This window comes from Pyrus communis, chromosome 5 (assembly GCF_963583255.1).
Source record: "Pyrus communis chromosome 5, drPyrComm1.1, whole genome shotgun sequence".
Taxonomy (NCBI): Eukaryota; Viridiplantae; Streptophyta; class Magnoliopsida; order Rosales; family Rosaceae; genus Pyrus; species Pyrus communis.
The window spans coordinates 14,940,351-14,965,534 of NC_084807.1; the positions used below are offsets into that span (position 1 = coordinate 14,940,351).

The 25,184-nt window shown below is 36.4% G+C and overlaps 1 protein-coding gene across 1 annotated transcript; it reads left to right on the forward strand.

The window, feature by feature from the left end:
- The first annotated feature begins 238 nt into the window (after positions 1–238).
- Positions 239–20,796, forward strand: LOC137735207 (agamous-like MADS-box protein MADS3). Its single transcript, XM_068474610.1, has 8 exons — positions 239–420; positions 2,796–2,871; positions 18,871–18,932; positions 19,030–19,129; positions 19,589–19,630; positions 20,004–20,045; positions 20,158–20,297; positions 20,709–20,796. Exons 1-8 carry the CDS (start codon positions 239–241, stop codon positions 20,794–20,796), a joined length of 732 nt encoding a protein of 243 aa, XP_068330711.1.
- Positions 20,797–25,184: the final 4,388 nt, after the last annotated feature.

Below are 25,184 nucleotides of genomic sequence, written 5' to 3' on the forward strand. Positions count from 1 at the left end.
TGCCACTTGAATTCTCTCTGCTAGAGCATCCCATTTCTATAAAAAACAAACCTAGCCCCCTTCTGAACTCCCACTCCTCACGGACAGTCCATTTTTGTGTAACCCCAAATCCTAAAGAGAAGAGGAATATATATCTATAGTTTATATATATGGGATAATAAATACAGAGACAAAAAGCACAAAATATATTTCATATTTAGTTTGGAAAAAAAGAAGGGGAAATTGAAGAGGGGAGAATATGGGGAGGGGAAGAGTAGAGCTGAAGAGAATAGAGAACAAGATTAACAGGCAGGTGACTTTCTCAAAGAGAAGAAATGGGTTGTTGAAGAAAGCCTATGAACTCTCTGTGCTTTGTGATGCTGAGGTTGGCCTTATCGTCTTCTCTACCCGTGGCAAGCTCTATGAGTTTGCCAGTGCTGGGTACTCTCTCTCTCTCTCTCTCTCACTAAAGTTTAAAAAAGATTGGTTCTTTGCTCATTTTATGGATTATGTGGTAATGGGTGGTTCTTAGATTTTCTTCTTCTTCTTCTTCTTCTTCTTTTTTTTTTTTTTTTTTTTTTTTTTTTCTTTTTTCCTATATTTTTTGCTGCATTTGTTTATCTCAGAAAGTTCATTCCTTTATTGTTGCATATTTCTTAAAAACCATTTTCTTTTGGAATTTTGGTTTCACATTTGTTGTTTCTACTTCTTCAAAGATTATAACTTAAGTTTTTTTTTCTCCTCCCTTGTTTTTGTTTCTTTAGCTAATTGCACCTGTCTCTTACACCTCTCCTTCTCTGGCTGAGTAATCTTTTTTTTCTGATACTCCTTGTGCTCTTAACGTTTTTTGGATCAAACAAAGGCAGGTTTACTGCGTCTATTATTATGCATTTTCCCAATCCCAGATCGACACGTTTCATCCCCTCTCTCTCTTCATCTCTCTAGCTAGCTAAGCTCTTCTGGGTATATGGATGTGGTTGCTTGTCTTTGTTCTTTCATATATGTGAGAACAACTTCTCATTTCATATCATGTGGGGAGGTTTTAACAAACTGGACCTGCAGCAATCACCTGACTAGGAAACTCATCTTTTACCTTTGTGTAAGAACTGGGCTCTCTCTCTCTCTCTCTCTCTCTCTCTCTCACGCACACACACACACACAATATCCAAGGTTCATAGAAACTAGTCCTCATTTCTTTAAAGCCTATGGTCTTTTGGTTTTACCAGTATTGTCCGTCTCTCTCTCTCTCTCTCTCTCTCTCTCTCTCTCTCTCTATATATATATATATATATATGATGGCCTCTATGGTGGGAGCAAATCTAAGCCTACAGTTCTGCCCAGATACATTATGTTGGTCACTTTGTTTCATCTTTTGATCCCTAGGTTCAATGGGATTCTTTCTCTCTCTCGCTCTCTCTCTCTCTCTCTCTCTCTCTCTCTCTCTCTCTATATATATATATATATAGCAATTAAGCTGTGTAGAAAATCAAGCATTGGTAAGCTCAAGAGTGATGAAATCTTGATCTTCAGATCTTTGGTCCTTCAGATCTATGGTAATCTTCTTTATTTTAGTTTCTTAAAGGAACGCAGCTAGGGTTAAGTCATGGTTTTTGGTCAAGGAAAGTATTTGTATTTGAATCAGAATATTTTCAGAAAAAGATGTTACCTAAAATTGCCTTTTTCCTGGAAAGAGAGTCCCAGGTTTTGTTTAGCAACAACCGGTAGTCAAGGATTCGATTTGACAAACTGGACCTCAGTTCCAACTTTCAAATTGTATGATCCATATTGTTGAATGGTACATTAAATGACTGCATATGTATATACATATACATTTATATATGCTGACGATATATATTTCCATAATCAATTATCCCCAGGTTCCCGAGTAGATTTTGTTTTGTTTTGCTACTTTGGTGAAAATATTGCTCTCTCTCTCTCTCTCTCTCTCTCTCTCTCTCTCTCTCTCTCTCTCTCTCTCTCTCTCTAAAAGCTTTTGATGTGTCAAGACTTGCCTGCAATTGTGAATCATGATATCATAAGCTTTTGATGTGTCGAGACTTGCGTGCAATTTTGAATCATGATATCATCAGCTGTTTAGTATTTCCTCCTCTTATGTACAATTAATGTCACAGACCATATATTAAATAGAAAAATTCCAATTTTGGTTTCAAAATTTATTTTTCAGTTTTTCTTACATTCTGGAAATAGATTCTGAACCTGGGTTCTAAAAAATTTCATTAAAATAAAAGGAAAACATATTCACGCATATCTATAAAGCTGCAACACTTGCATAAATAAGTACAGTTCTATTTCATATTGCATGTGTAATTAACATCTATATTTTACTTTTTATTTTGTGGTGATCCTAACTTATAAAGATCTTTAACCTCAACCGGAATCTCTGAATCATGAACTCATTAGTGTATGCGTGTGTAAAGAAGCTAGAGAGTTAATTTATTGTTTCATTGATTTTAAAATTAATTTCCTGCCATGTTTTTAACTTCATATATATATATGTTCATTTTACACTAGAATATATATATATATATATATATATATATATAGATAATGAAATGCTTGAAACTTTTGCTCATAAGAATTTATCTTGGTGTGCTTGAGATCAATGGTACTTTAATTAGTGAATTTCTTGGTATAATTTGCTATCTAATTAGGTTTAAATTTGTGAGCCGGTCGTTTACCATAAGTTTTAAAAATTATGTGCTGATCTGATGGCTTTGCTGTGGGAATAATTTCTTTATTTGATTCACCAACCAGTTTTCACAAACAAAATTTTAATTTATACTTTCTCATCACAGTATGAACAAAACCCTTGAACGGTACCAACGTTGCTCCTTCACTCCACATGAGAACAGCATTGAACGTGAAACACAGGTTACTCTAGTTAATTTCTACTGTTTATCAAAAGTAGTTTCCTTTAGATTAAACTTGTACTGCATTCAAATCAGAAATTAATTTCATGGGTTTAACAGTTTAGTTAATTTTGTAGAATTATCAAGAACACAGCTTCAAGGTTACCAATGGTGACTAAGTATTTAAGGAAGACAAAGAGACAGAGAGAGAGAGAAAGGAATATACAGTGAGAGAGAATTTCTGATATATTTCTTAACTAACTCTTAATACAAGCATATTATCTCATTTTATACTAGTTACATTACTTACTCCCTAAGCAATCAATATCTTAATAAACTAACAACTATACTACCTAATCTATTGACACATGGCAGTATCTTGACCCTTATCATCCTTACATCCCCCCTCAATCTCATACTTGTTCGAACCAAGCATGAGATTGGAACAATGCTTGTGAAAGAGAGAAATAGACAAGCCTTTAGTGAGAATATCAGCAAATTGCTCCTTGGAAGAGACATGTTGCACATCTAAGTCCCCTCGAATCACGCTTTCTCTGACGAAATGGTAGTCAAACTCGATATGTTTCACTCAAGAGTGAAATACCGGATTGGAAGACAAGGCTATGACACTGATATTATCACACAGCAGTAATGGAGGAGCAAAAAGAAGCACTTGAAGATCACACAATAGTGTCAGATCCATGATAACTCTGCAGTTGTGATGGCCAATGCTCTATATTCAGCTTCGGTAGATGATCTGGAGACTGTATGTGGCTTCTTCGAAGCCCAAGAAATAGGACTAGAACCATAGTACACAATATATCCAGAGGTTGACCTTCAATCATTGGGATCACCGCCCTAATCTGCATCACTATACACTTGCAGAGACAGGTTTCCAGGTTGAAAATTATAACATAATGAATGGTACCACTGAGATACCTAAGAATTCGCTTGAGAGCTATAAAATAAGAATGCATAGGCTGATGCATAAACTGACAACACTGATTCACCGCAAACGCAATATCAGGCTGAGTAAAAGTCAAATATTGCAAGGCACCCACTATACTTTGAAATTGATCCGGATTGTGATATGGATCACCATCATCCTTTAAGAGCCTATGATATGGAAGGCAAGGTGTAGTACAAGGTTTAGAGTTGCTCGTGTCCACTCGAGCTAGCAAATCTCTAATATATTTCTACTGAGAAACAAATAAACCATTTGAATGTTATGAAATTTGCAATCCGAGAAAGTAGTTTAACTGTCCCAAATCTTTCATATCAAATGCCTTGGTTAACTCCAAGATTACGGCAGCAATATCAAATGAACTACTACCAGTGAGGATTATGTCATCAAGATAAAGTAACAAGACCACAATCCCAAGATAAGTGTGTTTGACAAACAAAAAATGATCAACAAGTGAAGCCCGAAACCCCAATCTTGGTAGAAAGCTAGTGAACTTGTCATTCCAGGCTCTTGGAGCCTGTTTAAGACCATACAAGGATTTATTAAGCTTGCAAACAAAATCAGAAGGATGATGAGTATTACCAAAACCAGGGGGCTGTGACATATACACTTCCTCAATCAAATCACCATGTATTTTTTACATCAAGCTGCCTTAAAGACCATTGAAATTGAGCTACAAGTGCTAAAATAAGTCGGACAATAGTTGGCTTGACTACAGGACTGAAAGTCTCAATATAATCAATGCCTGATGCGAGATTTATACGCACACAAATTAAACCCTCTTTTTATCAATTGTAGTATAGGTGCAAGTAGGGATCGTTCTGGACCGGGGATTAGGAGGGATTGTTAATCACTTGGATTTGACTTAAAAACGTAAAAACATAATATAAAACACTAAACTAGACTCAAAGAATGTAAAACTAAACTTTAAAACATTAAAACAAATCAAAAGACTCAAAATGCTTTTAAAAACACAAACTAAAATGCTATACTAAACTCGAAGAATTCAAAACTAAAAATAAGAAAGATTAAGACTAAGACTTAAACGAAATATGGGGGGATTGATTTTGGACGAATTTAAACTAAAATGGATAGATTGTAAAGAAAACAAATTGTAAATATGAAATTGACGGAAATGAATGGATGGTATGGCTAGCTAAGGGGTTCATCTCCATACATGTTACACTTGCATAATAAAATGATTTCCAATTGCATTTCAATAAACCATGAATTCTCAACACCCCGGGTTAATTAGGTCCGCTTAAATTAACCGTCAAGTTTTCCTTAAGTTAATGAATTGGATGATTGCATACGACAACCCAAAGCATTCCTCACAAGTTCCCTACATGAATTGCATAATAGAGAAACAAGCAAGAATCATTAAGCATCATGAAAACTATAAGTGTTGACGAGGCATTCGTTACTATGATTGCATGAAACTTATGCAAAGAATTCGTTTAACGCGATTGTTTATAAGCAACCTTCACTACTTGTGAATATAAGTTCCTAACGATTAGGTGAAACTCACTTATATTCTAACGTCATATTCATGCATGAAAATTAAGCGCGCATTCTTAATAAACATACATAAATAAGTTATCAATCAAACGGTTAAACAAATTGAATCCACAACTTATGAAACGCAATTAGAAGTAATCAAATCAAAATGCAAGCATAAACATATATTTCGAATCCCCCCCTAGCTAAAGGGGGGTTTAGTTCCTCATACAAAACAAAGAGAATCGAAATTAAACATTGAAATCAAAGAAACGCCTAAACATTCCAACAACTCAAACTTGAATTGTACGAACGTTTAGGCCCTCTTCTCTTCCTCTTTATTGTAGCATAAGGTCTAGGGATAATTGGTTTGGGGGATGGAAGTGTGGAATGGAAAAGGAGTGGTGGAGAAGTGGAAGGGGAATGGAAAAATGGTTGGTGTTTGGATTAGTAGGGAGGGGGGACTCACGGCTAAGGAAAGAATGGAAGTGTTTGAGGGGTGTTGTGTTGTGAATGAGATGTTTTGAATGATGGGAATGCAAGGGTATTTATAGGAGGAGTGGAGATGTATATGGCTATTTGTTTAAGGTGTTTGTGTGGAGGAATGATGGAGAATTGCATGTGGAATGGCTGCAATGATGAAGAATGAAAGCTGGAAAATAAAAGGGAAAGCTGGAAATCTGAAAATGCAAATGGGAATCCTGAAATGCAAAGGTGGCCACGGTTTTGAATGTGTTTTGTGTTGGAAATGCATGTGAATGCATGTGAATGTTGTTTGTGTGAAGTGTGTGTGGGTTAAAGAGTGAATGGTGGTGTAATGATGAAGTGTGATGGCTGAAAATGTCAAGGGAAATGCATGTGATTGCATGGCAAAGAATTTCAGGATGCATGTGTGTTGGTGTGTTGTGTGATTGTTTTGTGGTTTAAGTGGCTTAATTAAAGAATGGGAGTGCATGTGGCTTAGGTGGTGTAATGATGAAGTGGGAATTGAAAGAATGTGGTTGGAAAGTGGAAGGGAAGGCACGGCACAAAGGGGGAAGTGTTGGAAATGCATGTGATGCATGCCAATGTTGTCTTTTGGTGCATGTGTGTGTTGAATGGTGTCCTTTAATTATGCACGGTTTAGGGCTGTTAAGGGGAGAGAAATGGGAGTGAATGTGGCTTAATGATGAAGGGGGAAAGCTTGGAAAGCATGTGGCAAGGTTGGTTGCATGATGATGATGCATGTGAGTTGAAATGCATATGTTTAAATGGTTGAAATGTGTAGATGATTATGAGTATGATAAGTGATAAGTGAATGATGTATTAAGTGATAAATGAATGATATGTTAAGTGATAAATGAATGATATGTGGTGAGTGATAAGTGAATGGAAGTGATAAGTGATAAGTGAATGGAAGTGATAAGTGATAAGTGAATGGAAGTGATAAGTGAATGGTTTGATAAGTGAATGATATGATAAGTGAATGCTTATAATAAGTGAATGATATGATAAGTGAATGATTTAAGTGTTTAAAATAGGGAACAAAGCCCTTCCTTGCATGGCAAGGAAGGGAGACACAAGGAAACACACGACAATGTCCTAAGGCTGCAAGGAATGTTGTTTTTGTGTTCTAAAATGCGTAGGAGTCTTTAATGATGCTTAAACATGAGGTCTTTTAGGATTTAACTTTCCTACTTCAAGTCTTTAATTTCGTCCATCCTCTTGGCTCCAAGCATATGATATCCATTCCAATCTCTAATTTGCTCCAAAAGGCTCCAAAAGGCATCCTTTTGCATACCTTGCCCTTAGAACCTGAAAACACACAAAAGAAGCATAAAGGACTAAAATAACTAGAGAAACATAACGTAAATGCACGAGAACAAGCCATTTAAGTCGCATGAATATGCTCCTATCAAATACCCCCACACTTATCTTTTGCTAGTCCTCGAGCAAAACAGAAAGAAAAACAAAACAAAACCAAACGAAACAAAACAAGTAAAACACAACCTAAACCTTCCAACAACCGTCTTAGGGATTTCCAATGCACATGACACGTTAAAAATCATCATTCCCACAGATTTTAGTCATCTTCACACTTAAGTACATTCTTAATCATAGTCACCATATACTAGTTCACAATTAAGCATTTAAAACAATGTTTTGAATGTAGTAACATGCCTTAGAGAAATTGCCCAAATCCTTACAAGATATGCACTCGTTTTTCACACAGATATTCTGACTACACACCCTACACTAGTTATATGTGAGAAGATTGATGTAAACATGTAGACGAACACTCACATATGTTATAACAAGGAAAGCATTTTCTGGATTTACGATAATGACATGAATATGATCTCATGAATGGAATGCTACTACTTAGAATGAGAACCAGTGATTCCATAAGCTCATATCAATTTCAAACTCCACATTATTGAACACATAACGATCAAGATAGAAGTCAAAGGGGTGTAACGGGGCTAAAGGTGTTTGGCTAACAAAGAAGGTATATGGAAAACAAAGGTTCTTAAAGAAATAGCGAGCAAAGCATTTGAATTAACGTAGAATTCACTTTTGAATGAAAACTCAACTTTTGAACAACAAGGGGGAACAAGCTCTTTTTTTTTTTTTTTTCTTTCTTTCTTTTCTCTTCTTTTCTGTTTTTCTTTTTCATATGTTTTTCACAATTTTTTTTTTTTTTTTTTTCTTCTTTTCTTTTGACTCTCAAAACATACAAACTTAAGAACAAACTTTTACTCCCCCACACTCATTTTCTTGCAAAATGTACTCAAAAGGAATTCATTTAAGTCATGCTCACTATCTTTTAAGAACAAGGGTACGGATGGTCCTAATCTAGGCTAGGTAAGGGGTGATATGGTTAGCAAAGAAAATAGGTTAAACGAGGCTCAACGGTGTTAAGACTTACAATATATACGAAATATGGGAAGTAAGGCTATTTGGCTATGGTGGCAACTACACAACTTCATCTTGATATATGTTATGCAACTCAATATCATGCTTTGAATGAAACGGATATAAGTTCTAGCATTTAGTTCTATCATGATACAATTGCATTCTAAGTAGCAACCAAGCAAGGAATAATGAGATCATTCAACAACTTTAGAAAACAAAGAATCACAGAAAATAACTCTCCAAAGAAGGTAATGGCTCGAGTCTCACAGGGTTGTAGCGTTTGTTTGAGTTCCTTCCTTCAAGCATGTTACAAAAACGAATTTTTCTTTTATGATTGCATGTGAAGTCATACATTATAACCATAACTAAGCATAAACCAAGAGTAAATCAAACTTTTCTCTATGTTTATAACTCTTTTTAACAGTCATGCAATTACAAACCAAATCCTTATCATTGTGTTGGAAGGTACCCTAAGACACAAACTCACAAAAACGACTCAAAACACTCTTTTTAGGCTTTTCAAAACAATTTTTCAAATTTTTATGTGCTTTTCGGAGTTATAAAAACAAAACATACTAAAACACTCTAAAACAACTTAAAAACACCTTAAAACAGCAAGGAACAACATTTGAAGTTATGGGTGATAAAATCCCACGAATTTGCATTAACAACATTAGTTACCCCCCCCACACTTAAATCAAACATTGTCCTCAATGTTTTAAGCATAGATTCACACAAAACATAAGTAAACACACAAACAACAACTAAACATACTAAACATGGCAGAATGTAATTAACAAAGAGAAGAGTTTAGAGACGCAAATCTGGTTATAGAGTGTAAATTCCATCTTCTCCTTGGTAATTGCATTGAGGCTTTTGATCTTTGTGATTCCACAGGCTTACTCTTGAACTGGTTTCTGCCCATCGTTGATTTTCCTTTGTGCTACTTCTTGAACTGGGCAGCAGGATGGTTCTTTTGGTCTCTCCCGAAGGTCTGAGCATACCCTTTTGGTCTGTTTCTTTGTTCAATCTTTCCAATTCGTATTGAAAAGGGTTGGAGGATAACTCAGCCTATGTTTGTCTCCACATGCTTCAATGTATCATTTTCACTTGCCTTACTCGCTCCCCTTTGCAGAAGTGGTCCCTTCTCCGGAAGTGTATCAACCGTTGAAGATGACTACTCGAGAGCAACGCTAGGTAAGCAATCAGGAATAGATTCCAGGCAGTTGGCTCGAGATCGGAAGATTGACTCCAAGTGCCGGCTGATTGCTTCTTTTACTTTGCCATGCGAGTAAGAACAAGGACAAAGAAAAAGACAGGGAAAGAGCATGATATGAGATACTTTTGCTTTTGACCTTGATGATATGAGATACCTTTGCTTTGAAGAAGCGGTGAATGAATCAGCACATGCTTCAATCCGCCGTTTCCTCCTGGGTCATATGTACTCCAGGCATCTGGTATCATCTTTGGGGAAGAAGAAATAATTGAGTATTTTGAAAGGCTTTGCTGGGAGTGCGCTCTCAGAGGTGAGGGAGAGTTGGGCATTTTCTTCAGGTTTGCCTTGCCATAAAAGACGAAGGTCGACATATATAGAGATAATATCAAGTGGTGGTACTTTTTACCCTTGTCGACAAACGTTTTGATCCCGCAAATCCGGCTTTTTGAAATAGTGGCGCCTCTTCGATCTTTGAATACGCCTCTTCGATTTCTGAGCAGGCGCCCCTTCGATTTCTGAACGACGCCCCCTCTCTTTCTGAACGACACGTGGTAGTGCAGATGCGGCTCCTTTTGACAAAGCTGCACGCGTTTTCTGAAAAGCAGAGAAAGCGTCGCCGAACTTTGCGCTTGTCGGCTAAAGACGTGTAGTTGCGATGATGGCCTCCACGTGTTTTCAGCTTTGTCAGAAATCTTTTGACAAAGTTGAACGCGTTTTCTGAAAAGCCGAGGGAGCGTCGCCTAACTTACGCCGGAAATTCCGGCTTTTTGAATTGGTGGACGCGTCGCCTTGGCTTCTTATAGAGCTATCGATCACCACAACAAACACACTCTGAAGATTTCCCATTCCTGAAACTCGACTCCGGCCCTTTGTGAAATTTTTAACTCCATCCACCCCTTCTCTTTGAACACTTTTGAAAAAAATGGCAAACTCATCGAACCTTAGCTTAGATTTGAGTCTCAGCAGCGATCCGGTTGCGCCCCGTCAAGGTAATGTATGGCGCCCTTCTTTTTTATCTTCTAACGGTCCTCTTTCAGGTGAAGACTCTGTGATGCAGGACGCCACAACAGCTACAATAGTAGCTAAAAACCTCCTCACTCCAAAAGATAGTAGGCTGCTGTCAGGACAGTCCGATGAGTTGGCCGTTCAAGAGTCCCTCGCACTTAGTGTTCAGTGTGCGAGCTCTGTGTCCAACATGGGCCTACGCCTGCTTGCCCGCTCCCGTCAGGTGGAATCGTTGATGGCAGAGGTGGAAAGACTTAAGCAAGAGATCCAGCAGCTTAAGTACGAGAATAGAAGTTTGCATGTGCTTGCAAATAACTATTCGTCGGGGATGAAGAGGAAGCTTGATGAGCTGCAAGAATCTGAGGGTCGAATTTACAGTGACCGTCAAAGGCTTGCGTCTTATCTCCAGAGGCACCTTTTTCCTGGGTCATCCAGCGCTTGGCCAAGTATTGAGGCTTGGAATGCTCTAGCTCCGATGCCTCCCGCTCCGATGTCTTCCGCTTCGATGCCTCCCGCTTCTATGCCTCCCGCTTCTGCGCCTTCCGCTTCTGCGCCTCGTAGTGGGACTTCACGCAAACAACCTTTGTGAAGCCCCACCTTTCTCCATGTTTAGTATCTTTCTTTTTTTTTTTTTTTTTTTTTTTTTTTTTTTATTAACATAAATAAAATCAAACGGCATGGAATTGGTCCTTGAATGGAAGGTGATAATTGAAGTGAACCGGCATTGGTTTGAATTCTAGTGTAGGTGCCTGATTCAAAAAAAATAGCAAGTTAGTATAAAATCTAATGGAATTTGGAAAAAAATACTTACTTGTTTTGTCCGACAAGAACTCAATGACAAATACCACTCCTTTGAAAGTTTCAGGGATATTGGACTTGGCCAGATTGCAAGTGATGGTTATTACTTGTCCAATGTCATCAAATTTAACTTCTTTGGATTTTGTGGTTTCAAGAACGTCCTCTTTGATGGATTCATGACATTCCCTACTTGTCACCTTTGGAAGGGCTTCCAAGATGTCTTTTTCACCTTCTTCTTCCTTGGAAGTCATGAATCTGCAAGGAATAGGGTTAAAAATAATGAAATTTGGAACAACCATACCTGTATTAGATGGCATAGGAGCAATAGGAGCCTCCGGTAAAGGTGTTTCCACCCTTTCCGTGGGTTGGGTGTATTCCTCTTCCTTGTGATTTGATTTTGATGGTTGAGGGTCCGTTCCAACCTCCTTGTCACTTCTCAACATGATTTCCTTGGCAGTTTCAAATTCTCCCTTCTGATTTGCAATGGTTGAACTAGGGAGTTCGCCTTGGTCGCAAAATTGTCCTTCGAACTCCGCTATCTGCCCAATTTGCTTTTCCAGAGTAGTAAGTAATTGAAAAATCGTATCATTATCATTTGAATTACCTACATTACTTTGGGCAGGTTGTGGTGGCTGCATAGGCGTTGAATAGAACTCCTCATACGGCTGCCAATATCCTTCTTGTTGAGCCTCATTGTCTTGATTTTGTAAGCCCTGCACCAAACAAATTAATTCATCAAGCTTTTGGTTATAATTTATTGACGAACTTAAATTTGGTTGGGCATATTGAATATGAGGTTGTGGTGGCTGCCAATATCCTCCTTGTTGAGCATTTTGAGGTTCCCACCACATAGAGTTTGAATGATCACTCCAATCCGAATTGTAAGTATTGGAAAACACGTTATTCCTTGATTGAAGATTAAATATATCAACTCTTTGCATTTGGGACCTTTCCATGAGTTGTGACAAAAGAGAAGCATTATCAAGTGCCATCTTGTTCTTAACAAACAAAACACAAATAAATAAAAAAACTAAATCTAAAAGACAATACAGAAACAAACAATCCAAGGGATTAGCAAATTTTCTAGTCCCCGGCAACGGCGCCAAAATTTGATGCGAGATTTATACGCACACAAATTAAACCCTCTTTTTATCAATTGTAGTATAGGTGCAAGTAGGGATCGTTCTGGACCGGGGATTAGGAGGGATTGTTAATCACTTGGATTTGACTTAAAAACGTAAAAACATAATATAAAACACTAAACTAGACTCAAAGAATGTAAAACTAAACTTTAAAACATTAAAACAAATCAAAAGACTCAAAATGCTTTTAAAAACACAAACTAAAATGCTATACTAAACTCGAAGAATTCAAAACTAAAAATAAGAAAGATTAAGACTAAGACTTAAACGAAATATGGGGGGATTGATTTTGGACGAATTTAAACTAAAATGGATAGATTGTAAAGAAAACAAATTGTAAATATGAAATTGACGGAAATGAATGGATGGTATGGCTAGCTAAGGGGTTCATCTCCATACATGTTACACTTGCATAATAAAATGATTTCCAATTGCATTTCAATAAACCATGAATTCTCAACACCCCGGGTTAATTAGGTCCGCTTAAATTAACCGTCAAGTTTTCCTTAAGTTAATGAATTGGATGATTGCATACGACAACCCAAAGCATTCCTCACAAGTTCCCTACATGAATTGCATAATAGAGAAACAAGCAAGAATCATTAAGCATCATGAAAACTATAAGTGTTGACGAGGCATTCGTTACTATGATTGCATGAAACTTATGCAAAGAATTCGTTTAACGCGATTGTTTATAAGCAACCTTCACTACTTGTGAATATAAGTTCCTAACGATTAGGTGAAACTCACTTATATTCTAGCGTCATATTCATGCATGAAAATTAAGCGCGCATTCTTAATAAACATACATAAATAAGTTATCAATCAAACGGTTAAACAAATTGAATCCACAACTTATGAAACGCAATTAGAAGTAATCAAATCAAAATGCAAGCATAAACATATATTTCGAATCCCCCCCTAGCTAAAGGGGGGTTTAGTTCCTCATACAAAACAAAGAGAATCGAAATTAAACATTGAAATCAAAGAAACGCCTAAACATTCCAACAACTCAAACTTGAATTGTACGAACGTTTAGGCCCTCTTCTCTTCCTCTTTATTGTAGCATAAGGTCTAGGGATAATTGGTTTGGGGGATGGAAGTGTGGAATGGAAAAGGAGTGGTGGAGAAGTGGAAGGGGAATGGAAAAATGGTTGGTGTTTGGATTAGTAGGGAGGGGGGACTCACGGCTAAGGAAAGAATGGAAGTGTTTGAGGGGTGTTGTGTTGTGAATGAGATGTTTTGAATGATGGGAATGCAAGGGTATTTATAGGAGGAGTGGAGATGTATATGGCTATTTGTTTAAGGTGTTTGTGTGGAGGAATGATGGAGAATTGCATGTGGAATGGCTGCAATGATGAAGAATGAAAGCTGGAAAATAAAAGGGAAAGCTGGAAATCTGAAAATGCAAATGGGAATCCTGAAATGCAAAGGTGGCCACGGTTTTGAGTGTGTTTTGTGTTGGAAATGCATGTGAATGCATGTGAATGTTGTTTGTGTGAAGTGTGTGTGGGTTAAAGAGTGAATGGTGGTGTAATGATGAAGTGTGATGGCTGAAAATGTCAAGGGAAATGCATGTGATTGCATGGCAAAGAATTTCAGGATGCATGTGTGTTGGTGTGTTGTGTGATTGTTTTGTGGTTTAAGTGGCTTAATTAAAGAATGGGAGTGCATGTGGCTTAGGTGGTGTAATGATGAAGTGGGAATTGAAAGAATGTGGTTGGAAAGTGGAAGGGAAGGCACGGCACAAAGGGGGAAGTGTTGGAAATGCATGTGATGCATGCCAATGTTGTCTTTTGGTGCATGTGTGTGTTGAATGGTGTCCTTTAATTATGCACGGTTTAGGGCTGTTAAGGGGAGAGAAATGGGAGTGAATGTGGCTTAATGATGAAGGGGGAAAGCTTGGAAAGCATGTGGCAAGGTTGGTTGCATGATGATGATGCATGTGAGTTGAAATGCATATGTTTAAATGGTTGAAATGTGTAGATGATTATGAGTATGATAAGTGATAAGTGAATGATGTATTAAGTGATAAATGAATGATATGTTAAGTGATAAATGAATGATATGTGGTGAGTGATAAGTGAATGGAAGTGATAAGTGATAAGTGAATGGAAGTGATAAGTGATAAGTGAATGGAAGTGATAAGTGAATGGTTTGATAAGTGAATGATATGATAAGTGAATGCTTATAATAAGTGAATGATATGATAAGTGAATGATTTAAGTGTTTAAAATAGGGAACAAAGCCCTTCCTTGCATGGCAAGGAAGGGAGACACAAGGAAACACACGACAATGTCCTAAGGCTGCAAGGAATGTTGTTTTTGTGTTCTAAAATGCGTAGGAGTCTTCAATGATGCTTAAACATGAGGTCTTTTAGGATTTAACTTTCCTACTTCAAGTCTTTAATTTCGTCCATCCTCTTGGCTCCAAGCATATGATATCCATTCCAATCTCTAATTTGCTCCAAAAGGCTCCAAAAGGCATCCTTTTGCATACCTTGCCCTTAGAACCTGAAAACACACAAAAGAAGCATAAAGGACTAAAATAACTAGAGAAACATAACGTAAATGCACGAGAACAAGCCATTTAAGTCGCATGAATATGCTCCTATCAATGCCCTCATCTTGATTATACCTTTTAGCAACTAGCCGAGCCGTATACCGGGCTATAGACCCATCTGGATTCTTCTTGATCCTATAAACCCATTTACACCCAACCAAGTTTTTCCCAGATGGAAGAGGAACCAAATCCTAAGTATGTTGAGCATGTAAGGCATCAATTTCATCTTTCATGGCTGCTTACCACTCTGCAACCTTACTAGCAGCTTTGAAGGATGAGGGTTCTATATCAGAATGCTGAACACGGGACAAAGAGGCCACAAAGGCTTTCTTCTTAATAATGCCACTTTTAGATCGAGTTTTCATGGGAGGTAGACTCACAAAAGGCACTAAAAGAACAATTGTGAGATTTTCAAGTTGAAAATCAGGATCCGCAGGGACTGGAGACTGTGTAGATGTTGAAGATGTAGATATACTAGGTGGTAGAGAAGTCAAAGACTCTGAAGCATTAGATATAGGTTAAGGGATATGGATAGGAGATGAAGATAACTCTAGGGCTCGAATTGGGGAGGCCAAAGACTCAGGGGCATTAGTGGGTTCATGAAAGAACTTTGAAGCTCTAGTTGGTTGAGGCAAGGGTAAAGATGCATAAGATGCAGGTGTGTTATTTGAAACAACTACATTTTGACTTGTGATCAGTGGTGCAGTAGATGGTGGTGTGACAAAAAAAGAATAAGAACACTATGAAGGTTTGACAAGTAAGTTTTTGTAGGGAAAGGTGCTCCCATTAAAAACAACATGCCTAGACACATAAAACCTCCCTGAGAGTGGATTAAAACAAATATAACCTTTGTATTGACCTGCATAACCAAGAAATGTACATTGAACTATTTTGGTTTGAAGTTTGTTGGTATTGTAAGGCTTTAACAAGGGATAACAACTACACTCGAAAATTTTTAAATGTGTCAAACCAGGAGGTTTATCAAAAAGACAAGTATAAGGAGACTTCGTAGACAATGTGGAACAAGGCATTATGTTAATCAAATAAGCAGAAATTGCACATGCATGAAACCAGAACTAAGGAGGTAATTGTGTAGTGCTTAATAGGGTTAATGCAGTTTCAACAATGTGCCTGTGCTTTCTTTCAGCAAGGCCATTCTGTTCAGGTGTATGAGGACATGATCTTTGATGAATAATGCCTTTATCTAATAAAAACTGTTGAAAACGAGTACTACAATATTCATCACCACCATCACTTTGAAAGATTTTAACAGATGTAGAAAACTGGTTGGATATAAAAGCATGAAAATGCACAAATACTTGAAACACCTCACTTTTATTTCTTAAAGGAAATATCCAGGTAAACCTGATACATTCATCAATGAAAAGGACATAAAACTTGTATCCTTTAACTAATACAGTAGGTGATGGTCCCCACACATCACTATGCAAAACCTCAAAGGGTTTGACTGACTTATTTGTAGGAAAGGAAAACGATAGCTTAGTACATTTGCCTTGTAAACAGGAAATACACATATGCTTAGAGGGATCAACATAGAATGGAATTTGTGACTGATTCAACATTGTTGAAACCACAACATTAGATGGATGCCCCAATCTGTTATGCCACAAACTTGTGTTGATTTGATCACCAAGAAAGCAATTTTGATGTTGTTCGAGAGAGTGAGATGTATTATATGCTTAAGGATGTATATGCTGAGGTATATGAAATAGAATCGGGTACAAGCCATCCCTACATAGTCCCTGTAGCAGTATTGTCCCTGTGATCCTATCCTGAATCCAGAAACAGAACTCATCACAGATAAATCGACATTTGTTATCTTTGCACAACTTATAAACTAATAGCAAGTGTTGTGAGAATTGGGGAACATGCAATATGTCTTTTAACTGGAATGCATACTTATGAACATGTAAGAATGAACTGCCAGTATGGGATATTGGCAAACCTGAACCACTAGCAGTGGTTATAGTATCAGCACCAATGAATGGAGTAGCCATGTTGAGATTGTTCAAATCAGAGGTCATATGAGAGGTAGCACCAGTGTCAGCCACCCAAAATTATTCCTAAGGTGTTGAAGGTTGATAGTTGGCATGCATGGCAGTTAAGGAAGAAGGTGGTGATCGACATTGATAAGAGAAATTTGCCCTGTGATAACACTGCAATGCATAATGGCCAAATTTCCAGCAAATTTGACACTAGAGAAAGGTAGACGTCCTAGTTGTGGAAGAATGCCTCTGAAAGCAATCAGAAGCAATGTGACCTCTTTTATTACATATCTGACAGGTAGGTACACCATTTCCATTCAGAACAAGTGGAGATGTGAGGTCGAGCAGGTCCAAGGATGCCAAGGCTGTTATTTCCAGAAAACTGAAAATTGGAACTGTAATTGTTTTTGCCCCGAGTTCGTCCTCTATTATTTTTGAAACGCCTGAAACCTCTAGAACTATAATGAGGACCATTAGTATTGTAAGAGCCCGAATGAGCCCCTTGATTAGAAGACCTTCCATGATATGGACCTGAAGGAGTCAAGAGAGAATCCATTACTGTGAGAAGAGCCTTCTTCAAGCATAAGACCTTTGCCCTTTGACTCATTACCCTGAGCAAGCATGGCAGTGGTAAAGGAACCAGAAAGCTGATTATTCTTAATTGTAGCCATTTCAGCAAGTAGTTGAGCTCGAAAATCTTTAAGGGAGATCACATTTTCACGCCCTCTAATCACTATTCTAAAGGTATTACACTCAGAAGGTAAACCTTTTAAAGTAAGAATTACGATGTCATTATCTTCAAAAGAGACCCCAGCTACAGACAAATGATCACGAACATCCTTAATTCGTTGGAAGTACTTAGAAATAGACTCTGAGCCTTTTTTAATGTTTTGCAACTTAAGCTTCATCTGAAAGATACTAGCTTTTGTGACTTTAAAAAACCTATCTCTCAAATTGATCCACATCTCATGAGCAATAGTACAGCCAATTATACAAGACATAGCAGTAGGAGAAAGAGTAGCTATGATAAGTTGCATCAAAGCACGATCATGTAATTTCCATATCTGATACTTTTCACTTTCAACACCTTTTTATCTGGTTCATCAACAAACCGAGAAGGACATATTTTGGAGCCATCCACAAATTGAAGAATACCATGGCTCTCGAGCAATAATCATAATTGATAATGCCAAACCAAGTAATTCGTATCATCAAACTTCACAGTAATAGAAGTGGAGACATTTGGCACAAGATTCGTAATTGGAGACCGTACAAGTTGTAATTGTGCAGCAGTAATCATATTTTCTTGAACTCTTGAAGAAATTAGGGTTTGAGAGAGACTTTTTCTTGACGAAATCAACACAGAAACAACAAGTCAAATGACATATTTATGCAGATGGCAGATTGAGAAGGACTATTCTTCACTCACATTTCATCAAACACCATATATGCAAGATTTCGAGATTTCTGTCAGAGCAAGAAGAAGCTCAATAAAGGAAGACTGAGAGAAATTTCATACCACAAATAGAAGCACAAAGGATCGCGGAAGCAGAAGAAGTCAGGAACAAAGAGAATTCCCCATCGTCGGCAAGGATACCATGTAGAAATATCAAGAACACAGCTTCAAGGTCATCAATGGTGACTAAGTATTTAAGGAAGACAAAGAGGCAGAAAGAGAAAGGGATATAGAGTGAGAGAGAATTTCTGATATATTTCTTAACTAACTCTTAATACAAGCATATTATCTCCTTTTATACTAGTTACATTACTTACTCCCTAAGCAATCAATATCTTAACAAACTAACAACTATACTGCCTAATCTATTGACACATGGCAGTATCTTGACCCTTATCATCCTTACAAATTCAAGTATAATTTCATGAATGATCTTAACTATGTTTTCTTTTTGTGTATATATGGCTAATAATCATGCAGAGCTGGTACCAAGAAGTCACAAAACTGAAAGCTAAATATGAATCCCTTCAGCGAACTCAAAGGTTATGCAATAACTCATTAGAAAATAACAAATCAATAACTATATATCCATAATTATTTGCCAACCTTGGTTTATTTTTGTGATGCATTTGGATTAAGGTATTTGCTTGGTGAAGATCTTGGACCGCTGAGTGTGAAGGAGTTGCAAAATCTTGAAAAGCAACTTGAAGTGGCTCTTGCACAAGCCAGACAAAGGAAGGTGATATTAATGCGTAATTACTTGCTATCGTTAAGAAATTAAATTGTTAATTTATAGCATTGAAAGCTAATCCTTTTTTTAATTTTAGTTGTACGTCGATCACAAATATGAAAACACAACTAGAGGATCCTATTTCTATAGCTATCATCATCTGTCTAATGATAGTGACACTCAGGTATCACAATTTTTTTTTATTTTCAAACTTTATTCTAAGGTATTGCAAAATAAATTAATGCCTAACTTTGTTTTGCCTAATTAACTTTTAACAATAAATGTAGACCGGCAACCAACCCATCTTACAGGCTGCACTACTTTTGTTTTCTTATTTTTCCCACTAAAATACATAAACATACATATTAAGTTCACAATGCTAAATTAATTAACTAGCCAGTTAAATGGACTGATAAGCTAATTGGACAATGAGATAATCTTATATATTCGGATTGTTCTTGATTGTAGACACAGCTTATGATCGAACAAATGGAGGACCTGCGCAAAAAGGTAAGAGAACTCTGAATTTATATAGTTAATTAAGTAATCATCTTCTACAAATAAAGAGCTCTTATCATCTCTCTTGCCATCGTCTTACAGACTGCAGTAATGCCATTGCACGTATGTGGTGATCGATGGAGGGGTGGGGTAATATCGTAATCAGTTAGGATTATGATAAGTCTATACTTTGATTCCCTGCAATGTAACCAGAACAAACATTTCTACTAAAATAATACACACCATGTTCATAATTTTATTAGCTGTATAACTTTCACAAACACAAATAAATTCTAACCTACACTTGTTCTTTTTTTCTTGCAAATTCTTGTGTTCTAAACTTGTCAGTAGCATCTAAATATTTTCTAATATTCAAATATGGCAGGAGCGTCACCTTGGAGACCTTAACAAAGAGCTCAGGGTCAAGGTAAATATGCTACTGATATTCCTCCATATTTATGCCAGTAATACTCCATATTTGTGACATTAATTAAACTAATTATAACTAGTATTGTGTTTATGTGCTTTAATTTGATTAGCTTGAAGCAGAAGGGCATAATCTGAAAGTCATTCAGAACATGTGGAGCTCAAATGCAGCAGCTGGACGTAGCAACTTTTCTTTGCATTCTTCACAAACCAATCCCATGGACTGTACATCTGAACCTGTCTTACAAATAGGGTAATTATCTCATCTCTCTTTTGTGCTTTTGGCTAAACTCAAGCTAGACTGATCAGATCATTGTTTTTCTGGAACAACTTCAACTACAAAAATACTAGCGATTAGGGTGAAAAAATAATCTTTGTCCTTTCTTGTAAAGTAAAAGTTTTCTTGTAGTTAATTGTGTTGGTAAATTTTTGGGTTTATGTTTAATGATCCAAAATTGTAAACTATTGTGCAAGTTTCGAACCATGCGAAAAGGGTAAAACAGTATTCTTATCCGAAAATTGCTATTTTTTGAACTTAAGCGGAATGAATTATTATTCGGGTCATCCTTCTCATAATATTGTTAGTTAATTATTTTACCAGTATGCAAAAGTTGTGCAAGAATCATTTGATGTGATAATAGTTGCTCGTTTGAACTTTGAACAGGTACCAGCAATATCTTCCAGCTGTGGGACCTTCTATTCCAAAGACCGTGGCCGGTGAGACCAACTTCATCCAAGGATGGTTTCTCTGAAAACCTTCAGGACCAAAAATGAAGGATATATAGTTATATATTACTGCAGCATCACCGTCTGATATATATATATACACATATTCTGCTTTGCAAGAATATATGACTTTGCTTTGTCTAGATTTATTGTTTTGCTTTAACAATTGTCATGGTGACAACATATTTACTTGAGTATGACAAGAGGTGTTTATATTTGTATGTAATTTAATATTTTAGTGGATAGGGTGTTCTCATCGAAAAAAACTGACCTGACTACTACTATCACATTAAATAATTCTTGCACATTTGCACGGATTCAAAACACCTCTCTCCCCTAACGGAGTATAATTCTCTCTCCTCCCCTTCCCTCCTCTCTCACTTTCCTTTTTGTCTTTCTTTCTCTATAAAGAAGTTAACATGTTAACATAACTTAATTGTAATAGTTTTGAACACTCCCCTTCTCCATAATAATAGTAATAAAATATTTAAAAAAGAACAAAAAAAGGTGTTTATGCTTCTAGATTGCTTGTGTTTCCTTATTCTTATTTGTTTCTTTTTACTTTTTATTTATTGATAATTGCTTGTAGCTTTGGGCCTTGATTGTTGGATTTTGGACATCTATCAGTCAGTTTGTTTCTTGAGTTTTCGGACCACACTTAGCCCAGTAGGTATTTTGAATAACCATTCAATTGGGCCTTCGCTCACATTAAGGTGTTTGGAGTTTGATAAATCAAATCCAATCAAAATTCTTTTATTTATTTTTTATTTTTTTTGTACAAGAGATATAGCCATATAGAAAAGAAAAAAGAGAATCGATCACAAAACTTATATTGACTATTTTATGGGTGGTTTAGGGATATGCTGGGGTTTGCCAGCGAACTGTGGTGTATGTGCAAGTGCATGATGGAGCAAAAGCTTTTCTTCCTCGATGATTATAAGATAAGAAAATTTTATGTCTCGATCATTTTTAATTAATTAATAAAATTTACATTGGAGGGTCTAAGTTCTTTTAGCAGTCGTTTTACAATAGAGTACAAGTTCTCAATCGTATTTAGTTATCAAAAAAAAAAAAAAAATTGACATTATTATGTAATAAAGATAGCATGGCGTTTACCTAAGGAGTCGTTGGTTTTTCTCTAGTACCATTTGTTACGATCCAAGAGTTCATCCATGAGTGCTAGTTGAAGTTGATTTTGGACTTCTAACCGTTACTCAGGTATCGAAGAACTCCACATCACATGTGAGATTCAAGGTATCATTGTATTATAGGAAACTTTTTAACACTTGACCAAGATATTTACCAAATTAATTTAGTATTTATTTCGTGTAAACTCGACTAGAGACCTTGCCCCTACAATGAATTAAAATTTGATTGACGATCTCATTTCAGAAGCGACCATAATCCAACTCCGTCTTGACTTATAGGTAAAATTACTTTTGAGTGCTATATTGGCACCAAATGAAGGTGTTTTTTTTTTAAAAAAATAAAATAAAATAAAATAGGTTCCCATCCCTAGTGAGGACAATTACTTGATTGAAACCTTGTGTCCTTTTAACTTTTGATTGAAGTGCTTGACCCTTTTTTTTTTTGTTAAATTTTATTATTATTGAGGGGAGGGGAAAGGATTTGAAACCATTACAATAACTTAGGGGAGGGGAGAGTTTCGAACTCGGGATGCATGAGTGGAAAACCAACACTCTATCCACTAGAACATTGAACCACATGAAAGTCCTTGACTTCATTCTACATTAGCATTTTATATTATTTTTATTATAAATAAGTATTTAATTGAGTGTTTCTATTTTGGGCAACTAATTATCATCCTAAATTAAATTCTTTTTAATAAAATTAAACCTTTAAATCCTTTTTTTCATTTTTTTGAATCAATCGAAAAAATAAAATGACCACAAAACTACTACCATATATGTAAGTGGGCAAAATATACTTGTGATATTTAGATTTGGGTCCAAAATATCAACATGTTTTGGAGTAAAAAAATATCGAGTTTTTTAAGGTGTGGACCTTGCATGTGGACCGAATATGGGTTGTTGGATGAAATCTGAATTGGCAAAAAACAAATCCACCATACTGAGCTTAGAGTAAAATCGGGTCATAAATGGCCCGTCACTTATTAAAATGGTACCCGACATGAATTCAAAATTTCTTAGGATTTAAATTGTCCCTCCCTGACATCAACACTTACCATCTTTAATAAGTCTTGTCTCCAAAAAAAGTCCCTCTCCTGCGTTTGCTCAAACATTGTTGCCGTCGAAAACATCATTCCCGTTCGAAAACTTGCTTCCTGTTCTAAACCTAGTAATAGTTGGTATGTGCTTGTATTCTCTAGCCTTATAGAAATTCTAGACATCATTGAAGAAAGTCAAGATAGTTTGGTTGAATGCTGGGTAGTCGGTTCCACATAAAGAATGTGCTATTTGCTTCATTCGAGCTGGGTTGAGAGTGCTTCCACAATAACCGACATCATATTTGATTCCCCCAGTGAATTTCAAATTTGGTGAGTTTTGAAATTGGAACCTTAGAATTTAATTTTCTTATTTTTGTTAATTAGTATAAATTATGCTTGGTGTACGGTTAATTATGCATGTTCGTTGATGTAATTAGCTGGAATTTGTGGATATATGTGAAATTTTTGAGAAATTTGGGTGCCTTATGAAATTATGAATCTATATTGACGGTTTGTGTAGAGGCTAGGTCATTATATGTTGGTTTGGTAAAATTGTAGTTTTGAGTAAGGATTGATTTTTGTATTTGAATCATTGTTAGTTTTATGGTTGCAGGGATTGATTTTGGATCTGAATTATTGTTAATTTTATGGTCAGACTTGAAATTGCTTAAGTAATGATGTTTCGTTCACAGTAGATGTATAGCTATGAAGCTTTGGTGACCAGTTGTTGTAAGGTTATGTGTTGTTGATTGTTGATGTGTGTGTATTGTTATGTGTACATGATATGGCAACCCAGGATGTTCAACTAGCAACCAGAAAAGAAGAACCATATAAGAAAAGGGTCAACAACCTATCCCATGTTGAAAATGTGTCCTAAATCCAATCATATGATGATACTTTATAGGCATTTCACATGTTAAACTAATTGTATATGGGCAAAGATTGTTGTTTAAAGCCATCTCATATAAATGTTATAGGCTTAAACAATAAGTTCGAGGAATATGTAATTGGGAGAATGTGATCTAAAGAAGTTAGATTCATGAGGCCATTCTCTTTTGTACACATATCCTAAACGTTCTTGATCATAGGATTGCCAATTGGGCATTGGCGATCCATTAAGATTAGTACATGCTATGTCTTCTCTTTAAGAGAGTGAATGGTCTCGAGTCATTCGTGTGATTGACACTAAGATAAGTATATAGGTTCTTAATAAAGAATGAGTCTGTTGAACGTGATCAACGAGAAGTTCTCTGACTTATGTCACATGAGAACTCATGGTTGGGATAATACAAAGTAGTGCTTTGACTTGAGACACCATCATTGTCTTATGGTTAGGTTCTTAATCTTTGATTATGTTAAAGGCATTTTGTTGAGGGTGTCCACAACATTGTTGGGGTTAAGCTACCTAGTCGTAGAGGCATGTGAATGTGCAATAAGAGACCTCTAACCTTCAAACTGTTGAAGGAGAATACCCTATGTTATGGTTCAGAGTTTAGGGCCATAGCATTTGAATATAAATTTAGGAAGTATGTTCCAAATCACATTCAAGGTAATCATACAAATGAGAGGATCACATTGGATAGTAGACTTGAATAAACTATCATCCAAACAATGTGATCAAGAGTATTGGTTTAGAGAAGGACCATATTGCATTGTAATCCCAAACTGAATAGGTTCTCCACCTCTTTTGTTTAACTTAGGTAGCCATGACATACTGCTAGGTGTCATTCATGGTTTGTGGAAACCCTGAAGATTAGCAATCACTAATCTTTGTCAAGGGGACAATTGAAAGTAAGTTTCAATTCACAATTGATTAGTAAGAGATCTAATCGCCCACTACCCAGCTAATTAGAACCTAACGGATCGTATACCATGTAAGTTGGAGATTGAAGAAACAACGGAGTTGAGTAGGGACAATTAAATGGTGTAATTGTTTGTGGCTAGCATTAATTAATATGTTAATTAATCAAACGCATAATTTTATGTTAGGTTTTAAGTAATTATTGGACCTTAAGGCCCAATGAGCTTAGAACCATCAAGCCCATTAACTTAAGTTGTATGACAACTTAATGACTAAAGACTTAAAAGGGCTCCAAAAGCTTTTAAAGAGCCGGCCATAGCATGAGGGAAAGGTTTTGCCCTTCTTGTCACTTAAGTGAAGTGGCTACAAAAAGGAATTTATAGCCAAAATTCATTAGTGTTCTCTTTGAGGCAATTGGAGAGAAC

Excerpts from the sequence above, each read along its gene's own strand:
- LOC137735207 (XM_068474610.1), top strand. The coding sequence starts at position 239 with ATGGGGAGGGGAAGAGTAGAGCTGAAGAGAATAGAGAACAAGATTAAC. Across the intron at positions 20,046-20,157 it reads ACAAAGAGCTCAGGGTCAAG|CTTGAAGCAGAAGGGCATAA; the intron begins GTAAATATGCTA and ends TAATTTGATTAG. Across the intron at positions 20,298-20,708 it reads GAACCTGTCTTACAAATAGG|GTACCAGCAATATCTTCCAG; the intron begins GTAATTATCTCA and ends AACTTTGAACAG.